Consider the following 14,027-nt stretch of genomic DNA (forward strand, 5'->3'; position numbering starts at 1 on the left):
GAACCAAAACATGGAATAAACGAGCCAAAAATGGTTTTTGGTCTGAGGCAGAAGCCCCTTAGGTCGCCAACTGGCCCGCGCCTAAATGGGGTGCTCAGACCAGAGATCAACCGTGTTTGTTCTCGTCATTTCCCTTAATCCATTTTTCATATTTATAATCGGTTTTCACCATTTCAAGTCTTTTCGAACCTTTATTGTTTTATTTCACATGTTTTAACCATAAAACATTTTTCACCCTTGGTTCCTCATACCATGACGGTTAAATCCCTGTTTTGGTGATAATATTTGGTTAATGACATTTAAAAGGTATTTTAAAGCCTTTTATTTCATTTCTTTACATTTTCAAACAAATATATTAGTCACCAACACAAAATCATCCTTGGTTCTACATACCATACCGGATTTTAACCCGGGTACGATGACGAGTATCGACTAATTACATTCAAATGGACTTAAAACAATTAGTCCATAATCATTTTCAAAACTATTCATGTCAAGTTTGACAAATCGAACCCGACACCGGATATTATCAAATAATGATGATTATTCGAGTCTAGTTCTTCAAATCAACAAATGCGGTCTAAACGACCCCTTCAAATCAAACCGGGTTCAAACACCCATTTTCAACACGTTTTATAACGTTTTCTAAAAGGTCAGAACACGGCACATAAACCGTGGGCTAACCCGCGCCTAAACAGGCTCCCCATTTCTCATTTTCAAAACCAGAGGGAGGCCCCTTACACCGCCGGCTGGCTCGCGACTCATATAGCCGTCTGGTACAGGGCCTGTTCCCTTCCAGCATTAGTCTAGGATGATCCCAACTCCGGTTAACCCGGATATAGGACGGATCAGATGACTATTCAAACCATATTTTCAAAAAGCCTTATTAAGACAAATGGATCATGTTATGCACCCTAAACCTAATACGGTAAATGGATGTTTAATTTCCGTCTTGCATGCAAATCAATCATTAATCCAACTCGACATCTTATACTTGATATTTGGATAAAATCAACCGACTTAGAAAGCTCTCACATGTTAGGTTTAAATCATTGAATGCGCATTCATGCATTTAAACCGTTTTATCAACTCTTGCATTCAACCAACCAAGATCGATCAGTAGAGGCCGCTAAACGCGGGCGGGATAGGGTGTCTGATTAACGGGCTTCCCAATACGTACCTTCACCTCTTACTCAAAAACTTTGGATAGTGGACGACCTTATCCAGGGCGTACGAGAGTCATTCTAGAGATAGGATGCTAAAGAGGGACGATTTCTTTATCTTTAGTACCTATGTCAAACGCTGCTTTGTGCTTCGATTTGACCGAGGTATAAAGTGGTTTTCGAACGGGTTCCAGGCATCCCACAAATGCTTGGTGGCGACTCCGAACATCTCTAATCGTTTCGAGACCCTTACCGAGACGCAACCGACCGATCTAAAATGATCCGGTCGAAAGCATTTTTACGCCGCCGAGCGTGGCTTTCAAAAAGACCGCTATACGTCCGCAGATTGGCTTGGCGTGTAGGTGGCTATGTCCACATGTGGGCTGGGTCATTTTTGTAGGATTTTTGAATTTTTGTAAGATGAGAAAAAAGGATTTAAAGAGCTAGATACCCCACGGTGGGCGCCAATTATTTTGTGTTGATTTTGCGCAAGGCAAGATCAGGTCAGGGCTGATTTAGGTAGGGTTAACTAGCTCTGTATGGTTTATCAGTCAGGTCGTCAAGGCAGAATATAAAGATATAACGATGATAAAAATAACAATAATAAGACAAATAATTTTGTACGTGGAAAACCCTTAAATGGGAAAAAACCACGGGCACCAAGCCAGGAGAGGATTTCACTATTGTATTATATATTTAGCACAATGGGACGTAATGATATAAGATTTGTATAAGAATGTTGTATGCTATCTCTTGTCTTCCGTCCTTGTACAAATGATTTCCAAATGTTCTTTATATAGGCACTAGCTGAACGGCTGCTTGATCCTGGCATTAATGCGGAATATTCTCCTTAATTACCCGCAATAATTCTCAATATTACGTCCTTAATTGCTGCATTAATTGCGAGATCTTCTTACTTAATGTTGTGCGCGTATTCCTCTTGTAATATAAGTTCCTGGTATGATATCGTCCTGATATTTTGACTGTTGTCCTCTCCATGGCGTGGCGCCTGTCTTCATGTGTCCTGATAGCCTGACACCCTGGCAGGCTGATAGTCAGGTTAAGGTGAGACATTGATCAAGGATATCTGCGGATTTCCAGGCCCAACAGTCCGATTATAGAATACTCCATGCTATTCAAAATAATTTTCCCTATTTCCTTTTTCGTCTATTCACAATAGCTTCCCTATTTCCTTTTTTTTGTAAAGTTTTATGATTATTTCAATCATCTCACCCTACAACAATACCCCACAATACCCATACTTTATATTTCCCCTTATTTTAATCACCTCACCCCACAACACTACCCACAATACCTTCCATATCTCCAATTAAAATTAAAATTATATGAAAACCCGTATATCAGGAGCCTTTAGCAAGACGTTCCCGAATAACTAGGACTGTTACCTTCTCAGTTGCTTGAGGTAATGAATATAAAAGACAAACAATACGAAAGGTACTTTAAGTAAATATAATTAACTGTCTTAAAACTGTCTTATTACAATCAACCAAACTGATACTTTATTACAACGTATAGGAAAGAATAAATAATAAAGTTCAGTTATAACTAAATGATAATGATGATAAACTAGACTCCTGGTAATAAGCCATCTCGCGTCCCAACCTAAGCATCTAGCTATCAGCAATCTACTAAAACCCAACCTGTAAGTTAATCTGCTCCCCATTTAACCAAGAATATTTAATGGTTCATTACAGGACGCCCTCAATTAAAGCAGATGACAATTTTATTTTTTGACAGGGCAACAAACACACGTCAACATGGATATATTATTAACAACAATAACGATCACCTGTACAATAAATATACACACAAACAGTAAATAGTCTGGTCTCACGTCTTACACGTGCCAACCGTCCCTTATAACACAACCCCCTGAACACTGTGCTCAATCTCGTAACATGGCACAACCCCCTAAACACCGTACCGTCTCCACACCTCGATAGTACAACCCCCTAAACACCGTACATACGGCATCGCATCTCATCTCATCTCATCTCAATTTCCACATTCATAATAATAATAATAATAATAATAATAATAATAATAATAATAATAATAATAATAATAATAATAATAATAATAATAATAATAATAATAATAATAATAATAATAATAATAATAATAATAATAAGGCACATTATAACTTTTCACATCTCAATAATTGCAACAATAATAATGTAAACAATCCATCTTAATATATCAATCACAATAATTCACACGAGTTGAGTAAATATATCCCTACCTGAGACGGCCGCAAATCTAATTAACGAGGGACAACCCAATAGTAGTCCTTACCAAATACGAACCTACATAATATATATACCATATACAATACTTAACAATTCTTTATATTCATAAAACAATCTACCTCGGTTCCCGAAACCAATCAAGTAAGATGGCACGCGATTTGGAAGCTCCCCGTTCAACAAAGAATCAAATTCTTCTTTTGGTTAGCTGCCCATAAAAGAGCTATGTGTAATGTCGCAAGGGTTCGTCACAATCTTTCAGACGATCCTAGCTGCCCTCGTTGTTATGCTGAAGAAGAAAATATGGACCATGTTCTACGTCTTTGCCCTTTCTCTCGCCATATTTGGACCCTCCTTGGTATACCCTCTTCTTCCCCCTCTTTCTATAACATTATTTATTCGGAATGGATCTCTTTAAATGCCAGTAACAGCTTAGACGTGGGTATCGAAGATTGGTCGATGAAATTTGCCATCACTTGTTGGTGGATTTGGAGATGGCGTAATAATGTCGCCTTTGATCGAGCTTCTGAAAACCCAACAAATCCTATCCCTTTCCTGCTACAACAATTCGAGTCTTCCAAAGGAGCATTTGACAAATACTCGCTGTTTATTCCCATGTCGGGTACTCGACGCAGAGAAGTACTTATTAGGTGGCACCCTCCTCCTCACAGTTGGTGTCTCCTCAATACCGATGGGGCCTCAAAGGGAAATCCGGGTCCAGCTGGTTGTGGCGGCATCTTTCGAGACGATACAGGTAACTATATCTCAGCGTATCTCTTTTCAGGCGGGCATTGCACTTCAATGAGAGCAGAAATGCTAGCTCTACTCGCAGGACTAGAAAGAGCGAGAATTTATCAAGTCGCCAAGCTTCTTGTTCATATGGATAATGCAATATGCGTTGATTTGGTCCTCAAAGATCAGTTAGTAAGTAATAGTATTCGACCCCTAGTGGTCCGCTGCAAGGAACTCATCCGTCTTCCAGGCTGGCAAGTTCACATAGAGCACGTGTTTAGGGAAGCTAATCGGGCAAGTGACTGGCTCGCTAATCAAGGTGTTAACGCTCCTACTGAAGTTACCTTCCTCGACGAACCTCCGGATGAACTTAGAACTATTCTCCGTGAGGACTTGCTAGGGGTTACTGCCGCTCGTTTTATTCCTTAGTTTCGGGTTTTTAGCCCTCTTATGTACCAAAAAAAAAAAAAAAAAATAAAAAAATTAAAACAATCTACCTTAAAAGGCGTTTCAATAATAATTTAATCTCGCTAACCGACAAATCATTTTAAGAACTTAAAAATATGATTCCCTTCAATACGGGACTTGGCTTAACCTAAGAGTAATTAAATATTGTACACATAACTACTATAACTACTATTACTAATTTCAAGTATAACTTAACAAAAATAACAGGAGTCTAACACCACCAACTCCTTGCGCCAATCATACGACCCAAAATCTAAGCTTGTCATGGTCCATGTTAACAACTACTGAGTAACTAATTGGCATACATGAAGGCCATACATTACGCACTCTCTCACGCTTGACAACCAAAACGCCTACACACACGACACACACAACACAACCAGACTCGACTTCTCAACCACCAGCTACAACCAACCAAAATAGAATCGAAAACAACCGCAACAACTACGACCAACACCACTAATACACGACAAGGACATTAGCCACGCCCTGCCTCTACCCGAACACCATTTCACCTCGGCTCGAAACAAGGGTCACCTACGGTGACGCCGCGACGGTAATTGTTAGGGATAAAAATTACAAATTTATTAAGTAATGACGTGGCATCTATCCATTGGACGGAACCAAGTGGGAAGGATTGATTACGTGGTGCGATATGGACCATAAGATGAAAGTGGAAAAACAAACATAAAGTCAAAGCTGTTACTTGCATAGTGGGAAAAATATAAATATCTTCTTTGGCAAGGTTTGAACAAGTCAACAGGGAATCATTAGCATAATGAGTAAATGATGAAATAAATGGGTCAACAGCTGTTACCTATTATTTTAGGATTGAAGGCTAAAATCAGGAGCAGATCCTGGTTCGGAAGAACCTGGATGCAGATGCAGAAAGAGGAATATGAAGATATGAGCATTCCATGGAAAAACTCAATAACGGCTAGTCTTAAGATAGAGGAATATATAATGGAGAATTTAAAGGAGCAACTAATGGGGTATTGAATGAGTCAAGCAACCACCTCCTATTTTGGTGTAACCGATGCAGGAATTCAGGAACATAAATTGAGAGAATATTGTTGACTCAAACCCTAGCATGCAACAACAACTATATAAAGAGGAACAAGTCACAATTAGAGGAGGATCTCATTCCCCAAACTTCAACGCTCATACTCACTCAATTCCGTCTACCATCTAGCAATATCCCAATAGAAAATTAGTCCTTATATTTCCTTACTTGCATAATTTCGTCTCGATTATAGTGCCAATTTGGTGGGATTTCGACTCCCCCCGCGGTTGTTCCCACATCGGGTTTTCCGCGTCACCAAAATTCCTCGTGTCACTCTCTTATTTCGTTGTTCATTCGTTCGTTAAATTCGTTGCATTCATTCCGTCGTTGGCCATAGATTAATCACTATCACTCACTAATTAAATTAATAAATCGGTAAATTTTTACCAAAACAGTTGGCGCCCACTGTGGGGCATATTGATCATTTTCTATAGCCAAAATCTCGCAAGACTGAATCAGCCGTCACCATGTCCGGAACCAGCCAGAATCCTTCCACCAGCCAGAGTATGTCAGCCCTGTCCTCCGGAGATAGACTCTCCCCTGCATCTGCAAGATCAGAGAGTGCTGCTCCAGCATCCAACCAGATGGTTCCCGTCAGCATGTCACCCATAACCATGCCTCCGCCTCTACCTCTGAAGCCGCCGCAGATACCCAATGTAGCAGGCGCACCCAAGCAGCCTAGATCCATTAGGAAAAGCAGCCTCAGCAGAGGTGAAGCTGCGTCCAGAGCCCCGACCCAGGAGGGATCAGGTGCAAAAGCTCTCAGAAGCAGAGGACCTCCAGCGCTCGACCCGATGCATGTGATGATTTAGGGGACGGATACTCTGCGTCAGGCCGTTGAGGATATGAGGAAAGACAACCAGAACCTGATTGCTCAGATCGTGACAGCAGTCCAGCTCAAACCAGCATCAACACCTGAGGCCCTGAATCTGACCAGCGGTGGAGGATCAAGTCGATCAATTCCGTCAAAACTAGTCACCAGACTAGACCTTGAAGGAGTAGCACCCGGTGAACCAATCGAGCCCAGAGGATTGCGATGCTTGTCATTTGACAATCCACCCAGCCTGCAGCAGACACAAGGTAATGCCTTGTTTAATACTCTGTCAGGATCTGACTTTCCACCCTTTTCAGGTACTCCCGCGCGCCAGACATCAGGATGGCAAGCTAGATGTGTCATCAACACAGCAGTTCCATTATACAGCCAGTTCACCAATGGAGCCTGGATGGAGGTCTGCAACAGACACCAAGATGGCAGCCAGGATCTATAATCAGTACAACACCAATGACAAGTCACCCAGCGCCTGGTCAATTTTTCGGAGTGCCCTGGTTAGGATCTACACCTGTTGGTTCCTTCCCGCCTGCTTCTAACCCTCTTGCAGGAGCAGGTAGTTCACTGAAGCAGCAGTACTAGGAGCTGAGGGACCTGATGTACAGGATACAAGGCATAGCATGTCCATTAGAGATAGCGGCACGAGATCGCTATGCAGACTCACCTTTCGTGGACGACGTAGCTCTCGTCGGCGTTCCTAAAGGATGTGTACCACCAGCCATGACTCTCTACGACGGAACCACAGATCTACTTGATCACGTTAACCACTACAAGCAGGAAATGATGGTGATAACCGCGACCGGACCCTTCAAGGAAGCTTGTATGTGCAAAGAATTCGGATCAACCTTGTCTGGAGCAGCCCTACAGTGGTTCGTCGGCCTACCCAACAAAAGTATAGCCAATTTCGCCGACCTAGTTAATGAATTCAACCAGCAGTTCGTCAGCAGTAGAAAGCCAGAGAAGCAGACCAGCGACCTCTATCGGATAGTGCAAGGATTTGAGGAATCTACTCGTGATTACTTGAACAGGTTCAACAAGGAGAAGGTGGAAATTCCGAGATGCGATATAGCAACCGCTATACAAGCCTTCCGCCGAGGACTGCACCAGGATTCAGATCTGTACAAGTACGTGACCATGTAACCGTGCACTACCTTTGAGGAAGTACAATCAAAGGCGATTGCTGTCATGAGGCTAGAGGAAGATTCTACACCCATAAGAGGCACTTACGACTCAGACCCAGTACCCAGAAAAGCCTCGGTGGAAATGATGAGTGAAAGATCCAAACCCTACAGCAAGAGTGTGAACAAAGTTTCTGGAAGTTCTGAAGGAAAAGGGCGAGGCAGATCTGCTTCCGAAGGTAAATGAGTATGGTTTCACCACTAATCTTGCAGGATTGTTCAAAGCCCTGCAGGAGCTGGGTCGCAGAGTCAGATGGTCCAAACCCCCAGCAGAAGGATACTCCAGCAGTAGAAAAGATACTGGCAAAAAGTTGAGTTCCATGGCAGCAATACCCACGACACAGACGAATGCCACTCTCTCAGGAAGGAACTCAAGTATTACTATGACCAAGGGAACCTGGATCACCTCCTACCCAGAGTAAACTCTGCAGATCACGTTCTGTCATCTCCCCCTCCTCAATGCACAAGAACTGTGAATGTTATTACAGGTGGCTCGGAGCTATGCGGATTGACGTACTCAGCAGCAAAGAGGCGGGCTTCGGAAGCAAAGGGAGATAAGCTAGAGTATTAGTGCAGGATCAGTCGCCAGAACCTGCCATTAGTCACCTTTGACGAGACAGATGCAAAGTCTGCTCCAGAATAGCACCACGATGCTCTAGTCATCACGCTCCCCAAAGGGAATTGCGAGGTGAGAAAGATCCTGGTGGATACCGGAAGCTATGTCAACTTAATCATGCTGGAGACACTCAAAGGAATGGGATTCAGTAAAAAAAATCTAGCAAAGAAGGCGGTCCCCATAGTTAGATTCAGTGGCGAAACAAAGCATTCCCTAGGAGAGATTGTCATCCTAACCTATGCTGGTGGAGTTAACAAGCAGGTAGGGTATCTGGTTATTGATGGACCCTCCACTGACAATGTGATCCTTGGTAGGCCTTGGATCCACGAGATGAAGGCAATACCCTCGACGTACCACCAGTGTCTGAAGTTCCCAACGCCATGGGGTGTGCAAGAGATACGTGGAGACCAAGAGGAAGCTAAGGATTGCTATAAAGTGGCTCTAAAATCACCAACCATCCCGCCTACATAGCAATTATAGAGCCAGCGCATCCAGGACGAATATATTGATCCCCAGCAGGCAGAACTAGACGAAGTCATCCTGGACGCGCTGCATCCAGAATGAACCGTGCTAATAGGATCAGATTGTACATGTAACATTGGTGAAGAACTCGTTCGGTTATTGAGAACTAACATGGACTGCTTTGCTTGGTCACATAGTGATATGATAGGGATAGACCCAGGTGTAATAACCCACAAGCTAAGTGTGGATCCAAGCTACAAACTTGTGCAGCAGAAAAGAAGAAAGTTTGCTTCTGAAAGGGACCAGGTCATAAACCAGGAAGTTGATAACCTGCTTGCTGCAGGAAAGATTCAAGAGGTGAAATATCCAAAATGGTTGTCTAATGTTGTGGTGGTTCCGAAGAAAAATGGCAAGTGGAGGGTCAGCGTTGATTTTACAGATTTGAATAAAGCTTCCCCAAAATATCCGTTTCCACTACCACACATAGACGCCATGGTGGATGCTACTGCAGGTCACGAGATGCTGACATTCCTGGATGCCTGGAGCGGCTACAACCAGATTAAGATGCACCCGAGCGACCAAGAAAAGACGGCATTCAGATCCGAGCGAGGTATCTATTGCTATAACGTCATGCCTTTTGGACTTAAAAATGCAGGATCCACCTATCAGAGGCTGGTAAAGATGATGTTTAAAGAGCAAATAGGTCAAACTATGGAAGTATACATAGACGATATGGTCGTTAAATCAAAGCAGGCTCCGCAACATCACCAGCACCTCGCAGAAACATTCAACACCCTCGGAAAATACCAAATGAAGCTGAATCCGACAAAGTGCACCTTTGGAGTATCCCATGGAAAATTCTGGGGTAAATGATGACCCAGAGGGGGATAGAGGCCAGAACCCAACAGATCAAAGAAATTCTGCAGCTGGAGTCACCATAGAAAGCAAAAGACGTCCAGCGTGTGACTGGAAGAGTGGCAGCTCTAAATAGGTTCATATCCAGATCCTCGGACAGATGCAAGCTGTTTTATGATGTACTTAGAAAAAGCCAAAGATTTGAGTGGACAAAGGAGCATGAGAAAACATTTAAGAAGTTAAAACATTATATCAGCACTCCGCCACTCCTTTCAAAACCAGAGCCAGGAGAGCCACTATTCCTGTATCTGTCAGTCACAGAAGTAGTAGTAAATGTATACTAGTACGCGAGCAGGAGGGATCGCAACATCCAGTATATTACATCAGTAAGTCTCTGCTTCCAGCAGAGACCAGGTACACGTCACTAGAAAAACTGGTCCTTGCACTAGTTACAACATCTTATAAATTGCGTCCTTATTTTGAGTCTCACACAATTTCCGTGATAACTAACTATCCTCATAAGACTATCATGACAAAACCATAATTGTCAGGAAGGATGGCTAAGTGGTCCGTGCACCTGAGCGGTCATGACTTGAAATTTGAACCTCGTACGACAATAAAGTCTCAGGCTGTGTTAGACTTTGTGTCTGACTTCTGCCCGGCTCTTCAGACCCAGGTAGAACATGACATTCTGAATTTGGAGGAAGATAAAGAAGAACAAGTATGGGAGCTACATGTGGATGGAACCTCCAACGCAGGAGGAGCAGGAGTAGGATTGGTACTCAAATCACCCCAGGGAGATCTCATAGTCCAGTCTGTACGATGTGAATTCAAGGCCACAAACAACGAAGAAGAGTATGAGGTATTGCTCCTAGGTCTGAAGCTGGCTCTGGATCTGAAAATCAGACACCTCAAGGTTTGCAGTGATTCTAAACTTATAGTTAACCATGTAAATGACTGCTATGAAGCCAGGGACTCCAGGATGATGGTATACCTAGACGTAGCAAAGGAGTTGACCCTCAGATTTGCCACATTCAACATCAAACAAATCCCCAGGGACCAGAACGCAGAAGCAGATGCGCTAGCCACCTTGGGAGCAACCTTCAAAGCAGGAGCCATCTCCCCAATACCAATTGTCCACATTCTGGAGCCAGCGATACTAAAACCTGAACAGGACGCAGAAGTATTGTGCTGCACCAGCGGTGGAGAAGATACACCATAATGCGCAAAGATGCCGTAGAGTTCGCAAAAAAAAATGCGATGCTTGTCAGAGGCACGCCCACGTTAGCCACCAGCCAGCAGAGCCTCTACATCAGGTCATTTCACCCTGGCCCTTCATGAAGTGGGGAATGGATATCGTGGGACCATTACCCAAGGCACCAGGAAACAAAGTCTATATACTCGCTATGACGGACTACTTCTCCAAGTGGAGAGAAGCAGAATCATCCTCCCAGGTTACAGAAACCCAGGTTATATATTTCATTAAACGCAATATCATATGCTGGTTTGGCATTCTATCTGAGATTATATGTGATAATGGATCCCAATTTATTAGAAACAAGACAGAAGCTTTTTGTGCTAGGTGGAATATCTCATTGCAGAAGTCTACTCCCAGGAACCCTCAATCCAACGGACAAGCTGAATCTAGCAATAAGATTATCGTTGAAAACCTGAAAAAGAAGCTGGAGGAGAGAGGGGGCAAGTAGGCAGAAGAGCTGCCTCTGGTTCTCTGGGCTAACAGAACCACGCCCAAGGTTGCAACAGGACAAACTCCCTTCAGCCTGGTGTTTGGAGCAGAAGTAGTCATTCCATCCCAGGTCAGGGTCTCAACCTACAGGTATGGATGCATAACAGAAGACCGAAATCATGTGGAAATGGTAACCAGTCTGGACACGGTAGACGAGCTCAGAACCAGTGCTCAGATTAGGATGGTTTCATACCACCAGACGGTGGCCAGGAGCTATAACAAGAATGTGAAGGTAAGAACCCTGCAGGTAGGAGATCTGGTCCTGAGAAAAGTCTTCCAAAATACCAAGAACCGCCAAGCAGGAAAATTCGCCTACAACTGGGAGGGGTCATACCATGTGGAAAGCATAGTTGGAAATGGAGCTTACTGACTCATGATTATGGAAAGACAAATGGTTCCCAGATCCTGCAACATCATCCAGTTGAAAAAGTATTTCACCTAAACGACCAGCATGGTCAATAACCGGGGAATCAGTCTACCAGATGCAACTCCGCCAGGTTCTAGATTTTGCTTTAAATATTCTTTGGCTCTGAAAATCTGATTGACCTCCAAAATCCACTTACATCTGTTTTCTTGCATATTTTTACCTTCAATGTTTTCTGGTTCTGAAAATATTCCTGCTTATATTTTGATTTCAACATTCTCTGGTTCTGAAAATTTTCCTGCATATATTTTGATTCCAACATTCCCTGATTCTGAAAGTTTTTTACGACACACATTTTAACATTCCCTGCTTTCAGAAAAATTGTTGTTTCTGTATATACTTTGACTTAAATCTTCTCTGGCTCTGAACTTTATTTTCGTAAACATCAACAACTTTAAGAATTTCAAGTAAATAAATTCCTTTTCATAAATGTTTTTCAAATAAATAGCTAATCGAATAAAAATGCAAACTGATGCGTGTATTTTATATGATGTTTTATACCTCATTTTACACGCATTTTAGAGCTCATTTTAGTAGTTTATGCTATTATTCTCCCTATTGCCGTCTACTTTCGTGTTTTTGTACATTATTGTAGAAATGTGAAGAATTCAACCGAAATTGAGCTAAATCCGTCCCCGAGTATCCTGTATTGCATTTGAACGTCGAGTATTCACTTAAGGAATGAGCTTGGTGCGCATTTCAAGGCCCGAAAGACAAATCCACGAGATCATAGAAGTCAAGTACCAGCTAGAGCGGTCGATCGACCACTACCTTCAGTCGAGCGACCAAATCACAGGATCCAGAGGCTACTGTACACTGCTAGTCAGTCGATCGACCGCCCTTCTTAGTCGATCGGCCACATCGCTGCTTCAGACGAGAATTAAAAGATCGAGGAACTTAAAGCCCATTGTGTTTAGGTTTTAATAATAAGTGTTACGTATATTTGCTATATAACGTAACCTAGTTTCCAGAGATTTTTATTCAAAAATTTACCTAGTTTTACATTCAGTTTAGTTTATAAAATAATTAGGGTTCGGAAATATTGTTTTGGGAAAGGATTTTCGTTCGAGCTTTTAATCATCCTTCTGCAAATTTCGGTATTCCTTCTGTTCTACTTCAGTTTATTTTTATCGCTTTGATAGTATAGAAATCGCTAGCTAGTTTCCCAAAGCCGATTTTGTTGTTTTATGTTGTCTATTTGTTCAATCATCTTAATCATGAATTCGATAGTAAATTACGTCAATTTCATTGTTGTTATCATCTCTAGTATGAGTAGCTAAATTGCTTGTGCTAGGATGTCGGGGAATTATAGTGTAGGCGGCGTAGAATAATGCGGACTGAATCGCGTGTCAATCGATCGACTGACATACTTGGTCGATCGACTGACCTCGTGGGGTTTTACTTTCGTTTTAATTGTTTTAAGTTCTTTATTCGACAAATCGAGTGCACACGACTAGTTGAATATTTAGGATATGACTGACCCATTAGATCGAGAGATAGGGACAGTTGTTAGATCACCAATTAAAATGACTAAACTATGCTGAGATCGAAAGATAGATAAAGTTTAGATTATAAGTCACTTTTGAGGACGAGAGTCAGTATTAGTGATATTAGGGACTTATAGCGAGATCGAAAGATGCTATCTGCTAAGATTGGACCGAGAGGACCTCTTGTTTCCCGTCTCATGTGTTTGATTTAGACCGACTTAGTTTGCTGTCGCCGAAACTATAGTGAACCGACCATCCTAGTACCCCTTCTTTTATCTGTTTTATCCGTTTATTTAGTTTATTGTCTTTTATTGCTTTTAGTATAGACCCAATCAATTCAACCCCCACTTTCGTTACCTTAGACTAAGTTAGACAATTAGAAATTACATTCGCCTCCTTGTGGTTCGACCCTATTACCACTAGCCTAGGTTTGTTTTAATAGGAAAATATAAATCTTATTTTTGGTACCTACAACGACGGGTATCAAATTTTGGCGCCGTTGCCGGGGAGGCAATTGTTCTAATTTTTAGTTGTTTTTATTTAGTCTTTCTTAGTTTAAGGGACACCTGTTCCTTAAACTTTTCTTATATTCTTTTTGTAGTTTCTTCTTATTTGCAGATCACAGGGTGGTGAACTAGTACCGTTGAATCCTGAGATTGAGAAATCCTTGCGCGAGTTGAGACGATCACAAAGGGTATTACCGATAGAGGAAGAGCTGAGTACTCTGTCAACCTAC

General features: G+C 42.2%; 3 protein-coding genes across 3 annotated transcripts; all 3 read left to right on the forward strand.

Annotated features, from left to right (window-relative positions):
• Window positions 1-7,119: 7,119 nt before the first annotated feature.
• LOC141629617 (uncharacterized) lies at window positions 7,120-7,662 on the forward strand. Its single transcript, XM_074442593.1, has one exon. It carries the CDS (start codon window positions 7,120-7,122, stop codon window positions 7,660-7,662), a length of 543 nt encoding a protein of 180 aa, XP_074298694.1.
• Window positions 7,663-8,433: 771 nt separating this feature from the next.
• On the forward strand, window positions 8,434-8,787 carry LOC141629619 (uncharacterized). The gene has a single exon (XM_074442594.1). It carries the CDS (start codon window positions 8,434-8,436, stop codon window positions 8,785-8,787), a length of 354 nt encoding a protein of 117 aa, XP_074298695.1.
• Window positions 8,788-8,949: 162 nt separating this feature from the next.
• LOC141629620 (uncharacterized) lies at window positions 8,950-10,855 on the forward strand. The gene is made up of 3 exons (XM_074442595.1): window positions 8,950-9,289; window positions 9,434-9,643; window positions 10,185-10,855. Exons 1-3 carry the CDS (start codon window positions 8,950-8,952, stop codon window positions 10,853-10,855), a joined length of 1,221 nt encoding a protein of 406 aa, XP_074298696.1.
• The last annotated feature ends 3,172 nt before the right edge of the window (window positions 10,856-14,027 follow it).

Source organism: Silene latifolia, chromosome Y, assembly GCF_048544455.1.
Source record: "Silene latifolia isolate original U9 population chromosome Y, ASM4854445v1, whole genome shotgun sequence".
Lineage (NCBI taxonomy): Eukaryota > Viridiplantae > Streptophyta > Magnoliopsida > Caryophyllales > Caryophyllaceae > Silene > Silene latifolia.